This window comes from Leptosomus discolor, chromosome 11 (genome assembly GCF_034619465.1).
Source record: "Leptosomus discolor isolate bLepDis1 chromosome 11, bLepDis1.hap2, whole genome shotgun sequence".
In the NCBI taxonomy this organism is placed as follows: domain Eukaryota; kingdom Metazoa; phylum Chordata; class Aves; order Leptosomiformes; family Leptosomidae; genus Leptosomus; species Leptosomus discolor.
Window position 1 is genome coordinate 12,333,368 of NC_141401.1, and position 21,992 is coordinate 12,355,359.

Sequence of the window (21,992 nt, forward strand, 5' to 3'; positions counted from 1 at the left end):
TGAATCCACCTGTATTCTTATGCGTGTGGTTGAACACTGAATTAGGAAGTGATTTTTATTTTTTTTTAATCAGTAACGTTTTCATTAAAGAATGACACAGAATGGTTGAGATTGGAGGGCACCTTGGAAGATAGTTTAGTCCAATCCCCCTGCTTAAAGCAGAGCCTCCTATGGCAGGTTGCTCAGGAAACCCAGTAGGCTAGGGCAAGCAGACATAAACAAAGGATTTTATCTGTTGCTAGTTAATGTTTTGTAGCCTGGTTAGTCTGACCTCACCTTATTCATATTTTTTCAACATCCTCTTCAGCCTCAGGTTACTTTCTACAGAGCCTTCTAAAAGATCCCTATTCCCTCTGCAGCTTCATTCTCACTGGAAAATATCCAAGAGGTTGCCTTCCTCTTAATGTCTGGCTTTCTGGGGTGCCATTTATTTCCTGAAGTTTGACACAGAACATGGTTTCTGTCTGCTACCAAAATGTGCTGTACTTTATTACCTCCCTGTGTATTGAGATCCCCTGATAATGTGAGACTTGAATTTAGAGAAGGTGGTAGAAGATTGTGAAACTTAAGTGTGAGGGAGTGGAGGAAAGTTGGTTTTGAGATTGTTTAGGGCTGGAGACCTAATGAAATGCTTTAGAAAAGAAGAATACAAGAAACTTAAGGATTGATGGGAGGAGCTCAAGGGAGGTGCAGAGTTTAGGGAGGAATGGGGGTTCTAACACTACAGCTGTGTAACTTTGAAGGAATTGTCAGAGGTCATGTATGGGAGTGTTTATTATTCTTGCTTTTAATCCTTTGAGTGAAACTGCGTAATACTGGAGCAGAGATCTATGTTCAGAACTCTTGGAATATTCTTCCTGGTTCTGTCACTATCTCATTAATAATATTTAAACATGTTAAATGTCCAAGACTGGCTAGAATAATGCTAACAAAATAGTGTAATCTAGTTGATGCTTAACTGAAATAGGAAGACAAGGAGGAAGCTTTCAGTCTTAACACAGTCTGTGTTTCCTTTGCATACTTTCTAATTATTCATATCTAACTGGTGAATAATCTTGGTGGAAAAGTGAAGTAATTTGGCGAAGGCCGCAGACTGAGACATGGTGGAGAAGGAGCTAGAACCCAGGACTTCCTGACTCATAAATCCATGCAAGGTCTTCCAGATCATGGTTACATGCCACTTTTTTTTTTTTACTTCTTTTTTTTTTTTTTTCGGTGTCTGACTTGGGACATAAATTGAGTCTACAAATTACTCTTTTCAAAAGTGCTTTGAAACTCTTTGAAAGGCCTTACATGTATGTAAGGTATTGCTGTCATTATTTAATCAAGTTCAGTTATTCCTTAATATATCCTGAGAAAGCACAATAAGGAATTTAGAGCTGTCAGTGGCCCCATGTCTCTCTAACTCTGAAATGGAGATTTACTGCAATATAAAGTGGTAACCAAGTGGTTGCATTTTCAATGCGGGCAGCAGACCCAGATGTTACTATAAAATAGGCTGTTTATTGCTAGAAATTATACATGGAGATTAAAGTTGCAATAAAAAAGGCTTGCACTGTATTTCCTTGCATAACATGGCAATAATTGTTTATGTGGAATGACAGGGTTTACCATTGACACTATAAATACTTTAAAAGTGGTATCTCAGGCATTCAGCCATGTGTGTGTTCAATTCTCACCTCAGCAGTCCCTTTGTGTATGCTAATTCCGTTCAACCAATGGGCAGCCCCAAGGCCATGACTTCTTTTTGTATGGAAGGCCTAGTGTCCTGGTGGATTGGCTTTGGGTAATTGGGTATTCCAGTCTAAAGTAACGAAGAAATACAGTACAGTTTCTTTTACAAAGACTTATCAGTGGGTTGTAGAAAATTTGTGTTTATGGAATTGACTATTAAAACTACCATCATTAGCAAACGTGCATATTGGAATTTGTGTACATACACAGACACTGTTTCTTCTGAATGTCTCTGTTTTATCACGGGTAGACCGCTGATTGAGAGTAGATTCAGTAGGCAAAGTAGAAAGCTAGGGAAAAAACCTAACAAATAAACAAAATACAATACATAATACAATAAAATCTTCTTGGGAATGATTTAAAGATTAAAATTACTCGAAGGAAAAATAGAGGGAAATGCAGCGACACATGAAACAGACTGATTACCTAAGAGCATTAAAATAAATGCAAAGATCATAATCAGGAAAAGGAGAACTTTAGGCTACCATGTTTATTTAACAAATCCTCTGTGATTCAGGAAGAGCTTCTAATGTATTTTACAGGTGGAAATAGAAGTGAGATGAAAGTGTTGAAGGCTGAAATATCCAGCTTAGTTCTCCCAACACTGAATTTATTTTTCAGTTCTCATTTTTCATATTGTTTCAGGAATTCATGCATCTCTGTCGCATTCTGTTTTCATTATATAATTCCTCTCCCCTGTTGTGCCATAAACTTTAAAATTTTGAAGTTCAAAGATATTGGCTGCACAAATAGTTATTTGTGTACACACAAATGTGGACATGAATTAGGTCAGCTGGAAATGTCTTTAATTGTGATACTCTGCGTGCATTCTTTGGATCCCAAGTTCCAAACCCACACTTCCCAAAGACAAAAGAGTTGGGGATGGGAGGAAAAGTGGGGCAGTAGGGCAGATGCCACTAATAGAGATAAACAATAGGAGAATGCGTAACACTCAGCATAGACTCTGCTTACAGCAAAATAGATCATTTTCCCATAATCTGGAAAAGGATGAACTTGCTGTGGATCTGACTCGGTGTCTGTTTGTCTCTGCTCCTTAGACTGTACCTCATTTGGTTTCTGCTTTTACTGGCAAACTTCATTTTTACAGGGAAATAGTGTTAGTGTATTCATTCTCTAATTGGTTTTGCCTCATTGCTTATATTTCTATTTCTTTGTTTTAGGAGGTTAACTTTTAAGGAAACCAGTTGAAACTGGGCTTTTTTCTCTATTCAGTGTTTTTCTAACTCCGTGGCAAGCCTTCTATTAAATTAACTTGGGATCAAGTCCAAAAGTCCTTCTTTAGATAAACTTCCTACTGAGTTCATCAAACATTTTGCCTGAAAGAAGACTAACTAGTTTAAGATCAGGTGTCCCCCCCCTCACAGTTCAGTTTCATATCCAGAATGTCAGTTATGTTATGTTTTTACTAGCAGTCTTCTGACAAGTAGTATTGATACCCTGCTATAGGTTAATGACTCGATTCACAGAGCAAAGCTTGTGTTACTATGAAGAAAACATATAGGCTCAGATTTTCCAGATTATGTTGTTGCTAATCTGAAACACTGTGAAAAGGGGGAGGGTTGTCTTAAATAGAAATGCTGCAAGAGTCTAAAACAGCATTCGTGTTTTCATGTTTCAGATGAGTATCGCAAATTGTGCACAGTAGCTGCACTGCTGCCAGCAAGACCTGACCTTCCTCCGGGCCGTCCTGATGTCATCCCGCCACCACTCCTTCCTGGTGTTTACCCTCCTCAACAGCCAGAAATTGTCTATCCATCTCGGGCTCCACCACCTCATGGTAAGAAAGAAATAATAACCTTTCCCTGCACCATTTGCATTTAGCTTCTTTAAAAACATGCATTTCTCAGGAGCAATGTGCTCCCTTCAGCTGTTGGTATCTTTTGCTTACTTTATGTGGATGTATAGTCTCTGTATATCCTTCTAATCACAGCCTCGTTACCATGTGTCTTACGGCAAGTGTACGTCATGCAAGTGTTTTCTCTGTTAAGACAGGATCTAAAATTACACCGTCACTGTCTGTATGGAGGCCCATGTATTCTAGTAGTTACATTACTGTTATTTTAAGGCTATTGTGAGCTTTGCTGCAGGTCAACGTTGAGGAACACGAATAGCTCTTTGACTAGGTTGTGATAGTTACTTACATTAAAGAGCTTGGCTGGGAGAAAGCAGCTTCTTTCAGGTTGTTTTCCTCGCTCTCGCTTGGCCAGGTAGGAAAGGTACCAATAAAAATACCAAGTCTGCTGGACACTGAGGCTGACCCAACGGGAAGAAAGACCTTCTTCAGTGATATGCATGGATAGGTTAGGCTTCTCTAGAGTAAGGAGGAAGCCAGAGCAGAATACCCATACATTCCTTATTCTGTTCCTTGCACAGGGCATTTACTACATATAGTCTGCAGTAGGCACGTGCCACCTGAAGTCGTTTGGCATAGCCTTTTGCTAGTCAACACAAGCTCATTTTGCCCATGCTTTGAGCAGATGCAAGCAGGCTCTGCTTGCACTGGCACCAGCTGAAACTATTTAGTCTTGGTTCAGCACCAAGCTGAGCTAATAAGCCTGAGAGGCAAAGTATGTTAACTCGGGCCTGACACTGCGCTGACGTAGCTGCACAGCTTCTGGTCAGCTGGAAGCACGGACAGCGCCAGCTCACGTCTGCCTGCCAAAGACCATATAGGCATACCTTCCAGGGTGATTCCTGCCCTCCTCTCACTCTGCTGTCTATGAAAATGAAGACAACTGAACCTGTCTGCCTGCTTTTTGCTGCTGTAGGCTTTTAGTAGAGTCCCCGCGGTGCCACGTACCTGCTTTACTGCTAGGTATGAGCAGACTCTAACCTCTTTTGTCCTGCAAAAGAGGAAAACAGGATCAGACTTGCCACAATGAAAAGAGACAAATCTCTGAAAGTCAAAGTGCCATTTTCTCTCTCCCAATGCTGGTTTTACTATGTAATTCACACTATGATGAAGGTAAATGTTGACTTTTAATGGAAAATGCTGCACAAGTTGCAGATTACCAAAAATTATGATGATGAACTATTAAAATATTTTTCCAACTCTGTTATTTCAGTGATCTTGCCAGTGAACTTCACTGACTATTGCCAACTATTCCGACATCTCTGCCTTAATGGGCGCTGTATTCCCACTCCTGGGAGCTACCGCTGCGAGTGCAACAAAGGATTCCAACTGGATGTTAGAGGGGAATGCATTGGTATGTGGTTTTCTGCTGTAAATCACAGAGGGGAATTTTGTTTTAAAGAAAAAAAAATTATTTTCCACACAATGTAATAACTCTGAATTCTTAAAAAAAACAACCTCCCCCTTCAAAAAAAAACCAACCCAATAAATAGGCTTCCAAGAACTAATTGCTTTCAACTGCAAACTTATTTTTACAGCAGTTTTGCCTTTAAAGACAGTATATAACAAATCTTGTAACATGCCACAAAATTACACAAAAGTAAGGATTTTATTTTACTAACCTATGACTATAATGTGATTATTGTGATGTGACTATAATGTGTCCCTACGGACCTGAATAACTTTCAACCAATGTCTTAATAAAAATATATTGTCTGTGTTCCTCAGATGTTGACGAATGTGAAAAGAATCCATGCATCAGCGGAGACTGTGTGAACACCCAGGGATCCTACATATGCCAGTGTCGCATAGGATATCAGAGCACCCCAACTAGAACCGAGTGCCGAGGTAAATTATGGTTTGACAGTTGTATCTGTGCTGTGGTATACATACTGGGATGGAAGGTAGTTTTTAAGAAAATTTAACAGATGTATTGAATACGAGTTTTTTTTTTTAAAAAAAAAAAAAAATCAGACATGGCAGTAAAAATGATTAACCTGCCTGAGCTGGCTGTTCACAGTCTGGGTTATGAAGAAAGACGTTTTGTCTTGTGCTGAAAGTATCTGGGCACCATTTGTGGCTTTGAAGTGGAAGAGACGTCTTTTTTTTTTTGGGGTCTTGTTTTTGGTTTTTTTAACTATTGAGAGATCTTTTTCTTTTGCTTCTTGAGGATCTCAAGGATACTTAAACATCCCTTCTTTGGAGAGACCCTTTACCTATGTAAAGGGTACCTAAGAGAGATGTGGGGAAAGATAAGTCTTCCAGTGGCTGAATGTAACAGTACGGTGCCCTTGTGTTGTCCCTGCCCACTGTCAGAGAAAGAACTAAACATAAATTACAGCAATGAAAAGTTAAATAAGGTATGGAAAGGTAGTGAAGCACTGGAAAGATCTAGATGGGGAAGGTGTAGAATCCCCATTGTTGGTGTTTTGAAAACCAGGCTCAATAATAGTCCTAATGGTCTTCATCTTGTCTTCATGTGGGAGTGGGGAATGCGTAGCTCCTCAGTAGTCAGGGTTCTGTGGCTCTCAAACTCTCCTGGGGTGGGAGTTTGACTGGAAAGGTGGATGCAGTCCTTTGTAGTTAAGTCATAATGATAGACTTGTGGCAGGAGAATGAATGACTACTTTGATATTCCATAAGAACTGAAGCATCTAAATGAAACAGGATGTTTGAATGCTCAGAGTCTCAGCTCGTCTTCGTATTTTGCTTTCTGCAAATGAGCATGCACTCATTCTGAAGCAGAGAGTTTCTAAAAAGCCAGAAGAAAGCTATCTGTAATAGTGTGCAATTTTTTTTCCTTCCCTTTGTGAATCAGAAAGGTATTTGTGGTATAGAAGCTTACTCCAATCCAGGAGGACATGCAGAGCCAGCACTACCGCTGCATGTTGTTGGGAGTATTTGGCCTAATGCTGCCAAACAGCCATGTTGCGGAAGCATCTTCATAGTTCAGCTGACTAGTGGTGAAGGAGTGCTGAAGTGGAGTCTCAGCGGTGATGAATTTACTCATGAGTCATTTTTGTCACACGCTTTTAATTTGACTGATTCATTACACAAACACATGGTTGTCAGAAGCCCAGTAGCTTAATGGCATTAAAGTGTGGTCACTTAGCAGTTCCTTTGCAGTCTATGGGAACTGTGCTTGCTTGACAGGCAGTTCGGAAAATGCTACAATGTGCAGAATCTTTGTTTTCTGAAGGAATTTTTAGGACCAGTTTAGGGAAAAGAAAAAGGCTAGTGGGGTGCATTTGGCAAAATCTGCATATAGCACTGGTGCCTGCCAAAATCAGCATTTGCTGTAAAATTACTTCACATGACTACTTTGTATGTTGAGGTTTTATTTTTTGCATGTACAAGTGTGTCTGTGCTGATACGCTTTTGCAAATGTATTACTTACATACATTCTTGAAAAATGAAGTCTCCATAATGACCAGATGTTTATCTATTCCTTGCTCTGAGGTTCTAGGGGAGGATTTTTTCCTGCATGATGAGTCTGATAGGTGACTATCAGACATGGCAGACATTGCAGTCTGTATTGCAAGCTACTGATTGAACTCTTAGAGCATCCCTTGTAGTTCTAGTAGGAGTTTGGCCGAATGAATAATTAGTCAGAGACATAGCTGAATAAGGTTGTCACATGGTGATCAAAACAAAAAAAGTTTTTGAATTGCAGAAGAGGGGATGTAAAATGGACCTCAAAAAAGGTGAAATTTTATGATGGCTAGCTATGAATGTATGAGAGTCAAAGCTTTAATAGCTAAGTGCTTACTATAATTTACTCGACATTTCTGAGGAGGAGGTCAGACCTTACATGGAGATAGCAGCAATTATGGACATTTCAGTGAGAGGGGAGCTTTCGTATTTGCAAGTTTCTCAGGGCGGGGGCAAGGGGGATAATCCACAATGTTATTTCATAATTTGAAAATCAGAAATGTAGCATAAAGTAGTAGCGGGTCTCCAGTCAGCTGTGTGTATGTAAAGACTGATGAGATTCTGTGTTAGTTTTCTGCGTCATGATTTAGATGGCATCAGATGCATAAGAGTACAAATTCTAATGAACTCTAAAAACTAAAAGGTTAGAAAAATCTTGAGATGCTGTAGCATTTCTGCTTGTCCTAAGGAAGAAAGCTGGTGGAGTAGCTGAAGCCAGGCTCAGGTACAATCAAGTGCCACAAAAGTGGGGGGAAAGGGACTGAGGAGAGAGAAAACTCACTTTTATGCATTATTGATTAGTGATGCTTGTTTATCAGATGAAGTGAGGTTTGTGAAGCCTGTTCCTTTTGCTGGAAGTCAAGAGGGCTGCAAGCTGCCACTGCAGTAAGCTGTCACTTGAGCAGCTCTAGCCTCTGCTGCCCTCGTTGCTTGCTTGCAGAATAGTTATTTTCAGGGATTTCTTAACAGCTTCCCAGAACTACCACGCTGCTAAGAAAGCAAGTACAGGTTCACAATTTCGAGAGGCATCAGTTCCCCCTCAGATAGGTGTCTAGAGAGTAGGGGCATTTGGGAGGACACCCTGTGCTCTGCTTCTTTCTGAAGCTCAGTAATGCACTTCTGCAGAGAGGGCAAGGGGAAGGGCAACCCCAGGATATTTGGGAAGACAGCGTGGTTGCACAATAGATAGGTCTGCATGGGCTGGTTGAGATTTCTGTGAGCAGAGTCCCCTGTGTGCAGGAATCTCTGGGAGATGGTCCAGGCCATGATGGAGAAGACTGAGCAATCTGAAAAATGTCTAGACAGTCTGTCTCAGCATCTCCTCTCCCCTCGTTTGGAAGAGAGGGAGAGCTGCCAGCCTCGTGTGATATCACTGTTTAGGTCCTCCAAAGCACTTGCCAAGCACCTCCTGCAGAGAGAGGGAAATGAGGATCTGATATATAAAATAAGCAGGAGAAATATCTTCTGAGGTGGGAAAGTCTCGAACTTTCCTGTTATCTTACAAAGCAGCAGCAAAAGACAAGCTTCCCCCATCTTTCCTTCAGTAGTTAGCTATTGTTAAGTTAAACTTCAGTAAAAATATTTTCATGATGAACAAAAATGCAAAAAAACAATTGAAAGGGTCTGATTCTTGTTTGAGCAAGCTGCAGGGTAATGTTAACTGAAATTCTTTTACAGCAGCTTGAAGTTTAAAGCTGATGAATATTTTCCACCCCATAACATTCAGTTATGGAAATCAAAATAAATCATTTCCCAGGTGAATACAGTTTCCATGTAGGGTTAAAAACCTAGGGGAAGGGGAAATGGCAAAAATTGCTCTTGAGTATAGAGAAGAAAACCCCCGATATCTTATTTTTCTTTTCTGTTGGCTTTCAGACATTGACGAATGTTTGCAGAATGGTCGAATCTGTAATAATGGACGATGCATAAATACAGATGGCAGTTTTCACTGTGTGTGTAATGCTGGCTTTCAAGTGGCAGCTGATGGGAAAAACTGTGAAGGTAAGACTTTTCTGAAATTATTCTGTATCCATAATTACAGTTGCAAGAGGTTATTCACATCAATGAAAAAGAAAGGACCTCTGGTGGGGGGGAAGGGAAGGAACAAGGAATCGAATTTCTTAATACCTTTCGCTGTATCTGGGAGGGCAAGTAAACTGTCTTTTGCAGCCAGTTCTGGAGCCTTGGCTTGGCAATCCTCAACGGGATGTCTGTCCAGCAGGAGAAATAGCACATACCACTATCACAAAATGCAGTTTCTTTGATGGGAGTGGTACATTTTAAAACAGAGCACAAGTCACATGCTGCCTGATTTTACTGTGTGTTTAACAGCATGCTTTATAGGATCTTACTGAGTGACTAGCAACGTGTTTTATGTAGATGCAGTCTGGTCTGACCCATAAAAACTGTTTTAAGAAAAATTTGTAAACATAATTGATGTGTTCCTACCTCCCAGACCTTTAGTAAAGGGGGGAAAAAGAAGAATGTTCTTTATCATGCTTCCCAAGATCCTTGGGAGGGTTCCCAATGATCTGCTCATACGTTAAAGGAATTTCAAGCACTGTTCTTAGAAACATTTTTGGCAGAATATTATCTCGGTGATTCAGCTCAAAGACTTAATGCCAAAATTCCTGGTTGGGATAGATACACGATTTTTTTTTTTTAAATCATAAATTATTTTTGTCTGACTTAGCCTGTAAGTAAAAACAAAACACACCATGTCTAGAAGTGTAATTTCTGTCCAAGACAGCTGCAATATTAAGGAAAATAGCACGATTCTGAATATATTGTAATGTCATTATGATCCAGTGATTTTATGTGCTAGCAGTGATTCTGTTAATCCTTGGTAGAGACAGACATTTTAAGACTCTCTTTATCCTGACTCTTTTTTAGATACTGTTTAGCACTATAAGCTGCTTTTAAAATATCTTATTATGGAACTATATTGACTAAATATATTTGGAAATGAATATATTTTGGAAAAAACCCTCGATTCTGATTTCTTCCTTTCCCACCAAATACCATGTGCTAATAGTAATAAGAACCAGGACATCGGCAGTCTGGTAAAACATTTTTAATTCCATTGCATATGTTGCCAGAATGTCTGTTGCATCCACTTATGAAACAGTTTCATCTCTGGCATTGTAATACATTGAGTTTTGTTTTTAGGAATACATGTGCACACACACTAATCAGCAAAGACCATGGCATTCTGCCATACCTTAATGTAACTGTGTATAGTGCTTTAGATGGAACTGGTAAATAGTGCTGATTTTTTTTGTACGTAACATCCAAAAATGATTTCATTTGCGCCAGGATGAAATAAAGACTAAGAGGATATAAAAGCTTACTCAAATTAAGCACAGAATTCTCTGCTGTACTTGCTTTTTTGCCCCCCCCCCCCCCCCCCCGTTTTTTTTTTTTTGGGGTCGTTGTGTGAGTAACTGTGCAGACTTCAGAATAGCAGTGTCTGGGACCTCCACCTTTTCCTATTTGAATCCTTTGTGCTATGCCATTAGGTCAGAGGGTGAATAATGCTAGTAAGAAGCCATGATTAGTAGGTACCCTCCTATGTGACCTGTCGTGCTGAATCCAGGGAGGGAGCAGGTTTTATTTTAAATGGAAGTTGATGATGAAAGTGCCCACAGAATGCATCCTTGAGCACAGTGCTGGGAATTCTCTCACATCATAAATCTTTGACTCATCTGGTGGAGGTTACAGAAGTTTTCACTCCAAACACAAACACCCACTCCTCCCCTTTCAGGTCTTCTTAGCAACATAAAATTGTGTTTACCATTCCAAATGGGAGGCTGCTTCTAGCCTAGCTTCTCTTTACATCAAGATTGCAAACCTTCTTAAATTACATACCTTTCTCACTTTTTTACACTTTTTACCAACTGGCAGTTCTTAAGCTGTCCAGTTTCTCATCTGGTTTTCGTTCTCTTTGCTATTTGTGGATGCATATCTTTATATGTTAATGATTCATTATGAAAAAACGAAGTCGTTGCTTTGACACATCCTCTAGGACAGTGCAGTATGTCTCATTGTATGTTTCTTATTATCCTGTACTTCTGACAACTAAGAAAGAAATTAAGGTTTATCTTTTGGATATAACTAGTAGGAGTTCTTTTACGTAAACATTATGAGCATTGTGTCTATTATGTACGTTTTCAGATATGGATGAATGCAGCATAAGGAACATGTGCCTCAATGGGATGTGCATCAATGAAGATGGCAGTTTTAAATGCATTTGTAAACCAGGGTTCCAGTTAGCATCTGATGGACGCTATTGCAGAGGTGAGCCTAGTAAATTCCAGGTTCCCAAAGCTTGTGAGTCATATCCCTCTGGTAGCCTCAAGAATTGCCTTATTTCCTTACAGTGATGTCTGGGGACAAGAAATACTGGGCAGAGTTCTTGTCAGATATGCTTTTATAATCAGCTAGAATGATTTGTCATTGTGCAAGACAGTAGTCAGTCCTTTCCACAGTGTTGAGCAACCGCCCTAACCAGCCAGTGGGAAATACTGTTTGATCGAGGACTGTGTGATCTGACCTAGTTAAACTCCAGGTTATTTTGCCTGTGAGGTCTTCTGCAGTTTGGCTTCAGTATATCTTACTTTTTGTGTCTGGATTTTTAGAGTTTTCTTTGGCCACCCAGATATCCTCGCTCATCGCCTTCTTTGGGTTTTTCTCCCATTCCTGCCTGGGCGTTCCTTCCTAGTCAATACAGCATCTCAGAGGAGTGCCCGGCATCCCATGTGACCAAGATGCAGACATGAGCACCACAGCAAGATTGCCTTTTCCATTTGCTGCACTAGCTCAGCAATACCCCCGGTGGGAGACACTGCCGTGTTCTGATTGCTAATTATGTCATCAGTTTCCGTTCAGTCCTGTCAGGAACTGGAAGTTTTGTGTGTATAAATCTTCATGTTTCAACAAGTTTTATAGGCACAAAGCAGGAGTCGAAATAAGGAATAAACAAGTGCTGGGCCAAGCTACTTATGGTTTTTCTTTTGAAAAATTTAAAAATCTTTTAACTCTTGGAATCAAGGCAGAAAAGGGCTTGCTTACACTCTGGCAAATTTAAAAAAATGCCACACTGGATTACACAGCAGCATCTTCTTGTGGAGACCAGTAACAAAAGTATATGTTTGAATAAATAACTTGATTTTGAGAGTTAGAGACATGAAAGGTGAATTAATTTGGATCCCGTTGCTTCTTAAACACTGTACAAGTCTTAGATCTCAACTGAGTGATGTCTAGACTTACACTTTAAATGCAAACCAGGCCAATAAATCAAGTAAACCATCCAGAACTTCTCTTGCATTTGATAACTTTTGCACCAGGTATGCAGGGCAGTGCTACCCAGCGTTCAGGTGGGGGAATCATGTATTTCTAGTGAGATGACCCCGTTCTTGCTTTGTAACAGAGTTGTTTTGATTGGGAGAATGAATTTTTCTTTAGTTTCTCAAATGAACAAATATTCAGATCCATACAAGTGCCTCCTTAGCTTAACAGCTGTTGGCTGTGTTGGCTGTGGGCTTCACACACTTAGAGCAATCAGCTTTATTTCTGATCTTACCTGTTTTCCAAGTGGTAGGTGTATGTCTGTGCTTTGCCAAAGCTTATTTTGCAGCTGGTCTGTGTGTGGGACGGCAGCAAGACTTTGTCTCAGACTTGGCAGGGAAGAACTTGATGCCCATCAGGCCTTGGCACATCAGCTGGTCGTGTTCCCAAAGAGCACTGGCTGCTGTCTGTGTCGTTAGTGGGAATGTGACTTGCTGATGCAAGCTCAGCCCAAATGCTCATCTTGGTTTTTTGCCTTGAGCATCTTTTGGTATTTTTTCTTTCTTTTTTTTTTTTTTTTTTATTTTGCATCAGTCTGTGCACTGAAATGCCATCCAAGAAGATGGTATGTAAATTGCTTCAGACTACTGAAAAACAAATGATACTCAACTTCACAACCTCTGTTACATGCCTCCTGGCTAAACAGGAGCATGGATACAGCCAAAAAGGGGTTTCTGGCCCTAGAGAAATGTTACTTCAGTGCATCAAAGGAAGAATATTTGAAAATTATCCAAAATTGCAGGCAACTCAACTGATTCCTACTGAAAGTTGGAACAGATCTTATAGTAGAATGAAGGATTTCTCCCACTGCTTTTCAACACTTACAGTAAGCCTTGTTCTCTATGAATGAGCGTGCAAACATTCATTACGTGTTAAAATTGCTGTTGGGTCAAAATCAATCCAGATTTTGAGACCTTGACACCCAAATTACACTTTTTCCCAACTTCATATTTGTCTCATTTCTTCCATTTGCCCAAAGTATCATGAAATAATTCCCAGGAATGTAGTGGCTAGAGAGAGCATAACTTTCTGGTAAATGTCTCCAGTTAGTAAAAGTTTAAAAGATTGATCTTGAATAATACCTTTTCAATGTTTATTCTTATTGAGTCCTTTCTGTACACACCGTATGTACAGAGTAAATAGCTTCTGTCCTACAGAATGGTTAGCCTTTAAAACACTCACTGTTCACCCTGCCTATCCTGAATTTGTTTGTGAAGTGAATGCATTAAGATCTTACACAAGCTTAAACTCTAAGCTCATGCTTGCACATGAAGTTAGTGCTCAGGGATATTGGAAATGTGTGTATGCACAAACTGACATTTTTGCAGCAAATTGTCTACCTGCCTGACTATTTAGGTAATGTAAGAATTGTGATGTGCAACACATTACTCCTATAAACATCTCATTTGATGCACTCTAAGCTAAATTTGAACTATTAAGAAGAATTTCTAACCCAAAGTTGGGGATACTGTAATTCACACTTAGTTCCATATAATTGGAATTTAAGTATAAGTACGGGCATATGCTTGGCTGTCTGGTAAAAAATTCCACTCAGGCTTTATGAAGTAACATGCCAAAAAAGAATGTTAAACCGTAGTCTTGTGTATTCCCTGTAATACAAGACATACTAAACTTATTCACCATTAGCTTCTTTTGCTGATGATTTCCTGATGATTTTTCAGAAATACTTACATTAGGCAGGCAGAGGTTTAAAGCATTATTTCTGTTCCATACGTTGTTTGGTCTTTAGACCAAACAGGAATTCCCCAGATTAAAAGCTATTGCAAGGCAACTAAAAGTGGTGGTTTAGTAGTCTGAGTAAATTTTTCCTGGTTAAAATTGGAGGACTTAATGTACCCAGCTGGCACTACTAAGCAAACTATGCAGAAAAGGCAAAAACTCATTGGACATGGAGAATGAGCCCATTAGTTGGTTTTCCAGAACCAGGTTGAGGTATTCTGGCAAAAGTCAGAAAAATGAGTATTTTTGAAGTTGTCCAAATGGCAACTTTTACCACAGAAGAGAGCGGAGCCTTGTCAAGGTTAGAAATTTGGACTTTATGCCTGCATGTGCAGTTGATTTACTGTGTGGAATCTCAGCCCTGGTAAAAATGGAGGCTTTTTACCCCATCTTTACTGGAGCCAAGTTTTCAGCTGATCTGTGGATTCTAATTGGCCCACTTTTCTCAAAAAAATCTATAACAGTATTTTCAACGCATTTGTAAATGAGTGCAAAAGAATATGGATTACACATTTCACTCCTTACTAGCTTACAAAATCTTTTTAAAAAATGAACTACAGGGAAAGGAAAAAAGTAACTTTGCCTTTCTATTTCTATAAGTAACCTTAAAGGAAAGTTAGTTTTTTATTTATTTTTTTTTTCTTGTAGGGGAACTTGTATCTCTCAAAGGAGTTCAGTGTTGTCTAACAAATAACAGTCTACACTGCTAGATAGTATGGGCAGATTTTGAAGTCCTAACTCTGTTTTTACTTACAGTGAGTAAGGACTAAATTTAAAGTGGGAAAAGCATTTAAGATTTGTCTGAAACAGAACAAAAGATTGCAGGATGAAGTAGAAATGAATTGAGCCCATGTACTTAAATATAACTTCTATTTTAAAATGCAGTTTGAAAAAGGAATCTTGGATCATACAAGCCATGTTTTATGCCAAACAACACAAACTAAGTAAAACACAGAGGTGTTTCACTCTCAATTTGCCCTTTTAAGGTCAGAAAAAAGGAAATTGTCACACACACTGTGTCTTGTATATATTATGGAGAGTTGTTATGAAGTGATTATTTTATGAAGGTTATACATACTTCCAAACAATACTTTAAACATCCTTTTCTTCATCACTTATAAAATCATGGCATGCTCTCTGTGTCTACAGAATGATCTTACTATTAACAGGATATGCAGCCTATGTAAATTTTTTCACCAATTTAACGTCCCTTTGTGATAGCCTAAAATTATAAGGCTTCATTCTTGTATTTCATTGCTAAGGGCCTTATTGTACAATGTACTATTGTTGGTCAAAGATGGTAGCTTGTGCTCAGCAATTGCTCAGGGCCCAAATCATTAACAAATTCCTTTCAAGACTGGAGTGCAGTCTGTCCATTGAAAGTTTATAAAATGGGCTGTAATGAGCTTCTGATAGGAAAACCTAATTGTCATGCAGATCACCAGAGGGACACTACATGCGGGCAGGGTCTGACTGTGGAGTTTCAGATATGCTTCCAAAAACTGAACCCACAGCACGAGGAAGGGAAATTCTTTGGTGGCTCTGTGAAGGCACCTTGTAGTGGGGGTGAAAGATTAAACTTGGGCTGATTTCTTAGCGCATGAACTAACTATTAGCATAGAAAGGGAATGCCCTCTTACACACCACAGAAGTCCTTTGTCTTAGCAGTCACAGTTTCCTCCTTCCTCCAATTATGTTTTTGCCTGAATGACCCTTAAATCAGAATATTTACCTCTTGGGAACATGTTAGGAAAAGAGTAGTCCCTTTTCACTCTCCAAGGAGAGCAAAATTGTTTTGTTCTGTTTATTTCTCCTGAATTTTGAATTTTCTTCTTCTGTTTCACAGAAATTATTCCTAATAAAACCTTTACTAGAACTAGTTTCCATTTACACTTTATATTTTTCTATAGAATACATTGAAAATAAGCCGCACAAATGCAAGTTTCAGCCAGGCATTGAACACTATGTGATTTAATTTCTAATAAAGCTCATTCTGTTCTCCAACAGACATTGATGAGTGTGAGACAGCTGGAATATGCATGAACGGGCGCTGTGTGAACACTGATGGCTCTTTCAGATGTGAATGCTTCCCTGGCCTTGCAGTAGGACTGGATGGACGCGTGTGTGTCGGTAAGACAAGCTTAATGTGCGGTGAGTCACAATTAACCGATGTTAAGTCACTAATGGATGGACAGACCATGGAAGGACAGATCAAGTCTGAATGTAGAATTTACCGTTTTTTCATGGATTGGTGGGTGGTAGTTATAGTGGACACTAACAGCTTTGTGATATTTACTGTAATAGCCCATTTTGCTCTTTTTTTCTTTTTGTTTGTGTTTAAAGAGAAAAAATTGCGTGGGCCAAATCACAAGGTCAGGTAGACTATAGAGCATAGTGCTGCTGGAGGTGAGTAGTGCTGTATCAGTTTTAAAGTGGGATATATCAGTTTTTCTACTTCTGCCTGTTTCTTGACAAGTGAAAGATGTTAGAGGTGTTTGATTTTAAAATTCTAACATGTCTGACAGCCACTATAGTCCAGTTTTTTAAAAGCAAGAAATGTCACCCCTGAAAAGATAAGCATTTTAAATCTTATGCATTGGAATAGTATTACTGACTTTTTCTTTGTGTTTGTTTTTTTTTTTACAAGCAAAGAAAGATTAATTTTTTTTTAATGACAGCATATTTTGTGACCTATTCCTTATGCAAGTTTTTATTTTTCTGTCATTCTGCCTTTTTTCCGGTATAAAATGAAAACAAAAGTTTTAGTGCGGCGTTAGAGGGTTTAATTCAGGGTGTTGCACAGTAGTGATTTCAGCACATAACTAACAACTAACAAGGTTGGGAGAGAGAGAGAAAATACTTCTTGTTAAAATCGAATCAGTCCTCTAACTCTAAGAATAAAGTAAACAGTACTGAGTTTTTTCAGAAGTTTTGGGATATAGTTGGTTCTACCTCGGAGATCCTGCTGCTGGGCCTGTCAAGTTACAAAGGAGTAATGTCCCTGTCACATGGCAGAGACTTTGTGCCTTTTCCCTGTGGCTTCTTGCTAGTTTAAGGTTAAGTATTGATTGTTCCTTAGTAGTTCACTAATGCATGTTAAGTTGTCAAATGCAGTAACTAGTTTATGTGTCCGAACTCTTAGGAGCACGAGGGAGAAGAATTTCCTGTCCTGAGTAGCGTGAGGGTATAGGTGGGTGAAAAGCATAGGGGAATAGGGAAAGATGGGGTTTTTTGACAGCTATTTTGACAGCTCTTTTGACAGCTATTTTTTGACAGCCAAGCTACATTTAATACTTGTTGTAATTTATGGCAGTATAGTTGGCTACAGCAGGATTAAGAGAGATTTCTTTCCTCAGACACACATATGCGAAGCACGTGCTATGGTGGCTACAAGAGAGGACAATGTGTGAGACCGTTAACCGGTGCAGTTACAAAATCAGAGTGCTGTTGTGCCAGCACTGACTACGCCTTTGGGGAGCCTTGTCAGCCCTGCCCAGCACAAAATTCAGGTACGGTGTATTTACTGGTGCATATTCTAATCTAAGCTTTATGTTGATAAACTGTGTTTAGAAAGGTAAAATACAGTTTTGTATTAACATTGCACCCTAAATCAGGAGGGTTAAATTGTTGTATAACATGTTATATATTTTGAATAATCTGCTATTTTGCATGTTGGAAGAATAAGAAGAGAAGTTGTAGCGAGGTGGGGGTCGGTCTCTTCTCCCTGGTAACAAGTGATAGAACAAGGGGAAATGGACTTAAGCTGCACCAGAGGAGGTTCAGGCTGGATATTAGGAAGAATTTCTTTACTGAAAGGATTGTAAGGCATTGGAACAGCCTGCCCAGGGAGGTGGTGGAGTCACCATCCCTGGAGGTATGTAAGAGATGGGTAGATATTGTACTTAGGGACATGGTTTAGTGGTGTTGATAGAGCTAGGACAAAGGTTGGACTCGAAGTTCTTGAAGGTCTCTTCCAGACATAACTGTTCTATGGTTCTATAGTTCTAATACAGGAGAGAATTTATTGAGGCAACAGTAAATGTCAATATCTGGGTCCAGAGTTGTTACACATATTAAAACAGATTTTCAAACAACAAACTCTTATTTTGATAGTTGTGGATAACAAAAAATATGATATTGAGCTCAAGTTATTAATGGAGACATCACGAGTGGTTAATGTATTCAGATCCTTATGTACACCTGTCAGTCAGATATTTTCTGCCTGAATTCTATATCCTTCAAGTGATCTGGAATTGTTTATATGGTAACTAGCCTTTGGATAGTCAATGCGGAAACAAATGTCCAGTTAAGTCAGTTGAGAATACTTGAGTCTCTCATTGAAATCCCCACCAAGCGAAGTTGTCTGGAACATAACTTCTCTCTGGCAACAAAGCAATCATAATCATTCTCACGGGCAGAATCTGCTTTAAGGAAAGCACTTCTTCCAAGAAGACTGTGATGATACAGTCCTTGTCGTGAAGCCAGTAAATAAAGAGACCCTGGTTTCATGGAGGTGACTGACTGCAGGGAGCTAGTTTGAAGCCCAACTTTGTTGAGTGATTCTTCTCACTCAGCAAATTTGTTGTTGCATGTAAACAAAATACGCCATTCGATATGTACTCCAAAGCATCTCATACTAACATCATATCTGCTTTGAGGGCAAAAATAATTTTAAATCTATTTTTTAAGTCTCAGTTTTAACTGGATAGCTTTATGAAAACCATTAGGGAGACAAAACCAGTTGTAACACATTAGGCTGGTTGAGCTGATGTGAGCTCTTCAGCAGGAATTGCTGACCACCATTTTATAGCATGCTATGTTGTTTAGAATAGCAAAACACCACAGAAATGTTAGCAGAACAGGAAGGAGCCTTTCCAGCAGCCTCTGCTGATACCTTTGGGCCCTTCTTATTGTACAGTAGAGTTGAAATCTTTTGTAAATGTTGGACTCTGTATCATTGACTTCTGTTTTATATTTGAATTACTGTAGCAGAACTTTTACATATGTGGAAGCTACTTTTCCTGTGTTATTTTGCCCACCTCTTCAATTGTTAAAAAAATGCCATACCATCTCACGCAGGATGAAGTGTAGCATTTCTTCAGAGTTTGAGTGGGGGAGGGAAAGAGAAGATTTCTTAGAGAGGGGCATTGTAGCAGAGAGAGTGAAAAAAATTCCTGAAAGGAAGTCATTTGGGTCTGTGCTCCTCAGAAGCTCTTTGCAGATGTTTCTGCCATTCTAGAATAAAGGTTATGCTGATGCATGTCAAGAGCAGGTCTGCTTTCACATTGAGTGGCAGTGATGATTTGATTCAAGCAAGGATACGTATTAATTTGCTGGTTATGATAATATTGGGAGATGTGTTGCATGAGATTTGCCTTAAAGAGAAGACAGCTAATTCCATAAATATTTTTGATATTTATTAATTTTAGAAATGTAATTATTTGGGAAGTTATTAAACTGCAAATATATCGGATGCTGACCAATTAATGCTGATCTGGCTGTCAGTTTATTCTGGTAATTGTTCTGAACTCAAAAGAAGAACTTGAACCCAGTGGTAATTGAGACATTTGAGATACTTCAATACATATTTTAATTTTTTTTTTTTTTTTTGAGTATAAGAGATCCTTGATCTGCTATGAAATCTTGAAGACGCTCCTGCTAAGTGGAGTTAAATATGGTCTAGATTTATAGGAAAACTTTTTCTATTTCTTGATTGCTTTGAGTATGCGCCTTGAGCAAGGGCTTGGACATAGCAGTTCTGGAGAATCTTGCTGTGAATATGTTATGGTTCGTTTGTGTAGAAGAGCCATGCATCTCAGGCAGACCCATTACACCATGTGAAGTTTTTGGATGAGTATCCATCTTTGTGAGTAGATGCAGACCCTGAATCTGCTAAAATGTGTCACAGGTTCAGAACACTGTGAGGCTATTGATGTTTTTAGAATAATTGAAAGGCATGTACTTTCATTTGAATAATTAATTGTATGTTGTAAGCATTGATGCTGAAAGCAATGAGCTAAGAAAGAATATTCCAGTAAGTATTTTAATATTTTTTGCAGCTGAATATCAGGCTCTGTGCAGCAGTGGAACTGGTATGACTGCAGGAGGAAATGGTAAGATCACCTAATGTAATTCAAACTATAGCAGTTCTGGCTAAAAGTGTTACCTTGATATCCTTGATTTGTTAGACAAGGGGATGGTGGCAGGAAAGAATGGGAGGAAGGCTTATTCAGCTGGCTGTTTGCAGCTCATTAGAATAATTTAGGATGGAATGAGTAGAGCCCTCTCTGGTTTATGCAATGGAATCTATGTGAGTGCTGTTATAAAATAATGTCAAATTTGTGAGAAGTGTTATTACCTATATGACTTTAAAATCAGATACATAAGTGATATTTGCATGTTTCAGCTGAAATCATCCTGAAGAATAAAGCCATGTTGAACACTGAGCTTCCTCACAGGTTTTAATCTGTCAAAAAGGCCAGGCTGACAGAGTTTGGTTAATTACAGAGAAGGAGCAAATGACTACAATAAAAGCTTTGTAGTCGTATAACTGTGAACCTGCAAACTAATGTCAGCCAATGCTCTCTAGTAGATTTGCTGGCAGTAGAGAGGGCAAAGCATTCAGAAAGGAGGGATGCTCATGCTTTAGAGAGTGATGCTATCTGGAAATGCTATGAATCAGGAGATACATGGGGGTGTTAGCACATGCACCTCTCTAAACATAAGACCGCAGTTTAATATCCCAGTTCTTACCTACAGTTGCAAGTCTCTTAAATGTCTGTGGGCTAGAGATGGTCTTAAAGCAGTGTGAAAAGAATGCTGCTTTTCTCCTGAGTGTGAATATTTAGATGTGAATTCCCTAATCAGAACTATGTGATTATAAACATGGAGCAGCCAATGTTAGTGATATTGAAAATGTATCTTTTTCCAGTTTGGAGAACTAACCACCACAACCCCTCAACAACTGACTCTGAGTTTGTTTTTGTGTTTTGTTTTTTGTTTGTTCGTTTTTGTTAACCTTTATGTAGATATTAATGAGTGCTTACTGGATACCGATCTCTGTCCAAATGGAAGATGTGAGAATCTGCATGGAACATACAAATGTATTTGTAACCCTGGATATGAAGTGGATTCAACTGGGAAAAACTGCATTGGTATGAAAAAATCCCATTTTTCATTTTGAAGTTTGATGCTTGTTTTTATCCTCTTTCACCTTTTTTTCTGGTGTTTCATCAGTTCCACTAGCTGCTCTTCTGATATTTCTGGATGTTTCTGGTGAATTCTTGTTTTAATTTCAGTGCTTTGCAATGCTCAATGTGGCACTGTAAGAGACCATTGCTGTCAGTGACTTAAATCACTGGCAACTAGGCAATAAACATCCAGTTCAGTTAAGTCCACTGAATGTGCACCCTGCAGTACCAATGTTTCTCAAAATCAAAAGCAGTCAGATCCTGCAATTACAATACACCACAGGAGAGGTCTAGGATCACCATTGTGCTAGGTGCCTCCAAGAGCAGGGGATTTAGGTAAAGCTTCCAGCTGATCGTAAGAAGATAAGCATCGCATATGCTACAGAAGGCTTACATAGTTTCTCCCAACTCTGACCTTGGGGAAAATTTGCTTTCGACTTTCAGGGCTTTTGGTTTAACTGTGTTAAGTGTACTGGCCAGACACAGGAAAATTTAGGGTCATTGGAAGCACCAGCAGAATCTGATGGTATGGTGTCTCTAGCTAGGGATGATTTCCTGGGCTGTACAAGTGAAAAAAATCTAAAGCCAAATTTTTCATCACAGAAAAGGTGAAATAAGTTCTTCTTGCTCCTTAGAGGTGACTAGTGGAAGCAATGTGGCATGGGATAAAAAGAATT

General features: G+C 39.1%; 1 protein-coding gene across 2 annotated transcripts in view; it reads left to right on the plus strand.

Moving 5' to 3' along the window:
• Positions 1 to 21,992, plus strand: part of FBN1 (fibrillin 1) — a 155,206-nt gene that overhangs the window by 66,702 nt on the left and 66,512 nt on the right. For both annotated transcript variants that reach the window (XM_086471589.1, XM_086471590.1), the window contains exons 10-18: positions 3,374 to 3,532; positions 4,821 to 4,961; positions 5,336 to 5,455; positions 8,915 to 9,040; positions 11,213 to 11,335; positions 16,133 to 16,255; positions 17,482 to 17,634; positions 20,185 to 20,238; positions 21,154 to 21,279. In XM_086471589.1, coding sequence (XP_086327715.1) covers positions 3,374 to 3,532; positions 4,821 to 4,961; positions 5,336 to 5,455; positions 8,915 to 9,040; positions 11,213 to 11,335; positions 16,133 to 16,255; positions 17,482 to 17,634; positions 20,185 to 20,238; positions 21,154 to 21,279 — 1,125 coding nt within the window. The remainder of the gene's footprint in view (positions 1 to 3,373; positions 3,533 to 4,820; positions 4,962 to 5,335; positions 5,456 to 8,914; positions 9,041 to 11,212; positions 11,336 to 16,132; positions 16,256 to 17,481; positions 17,635 to 20,184; positions 20,239 to 21,153; positions 21,280 to 21,992) is intronic.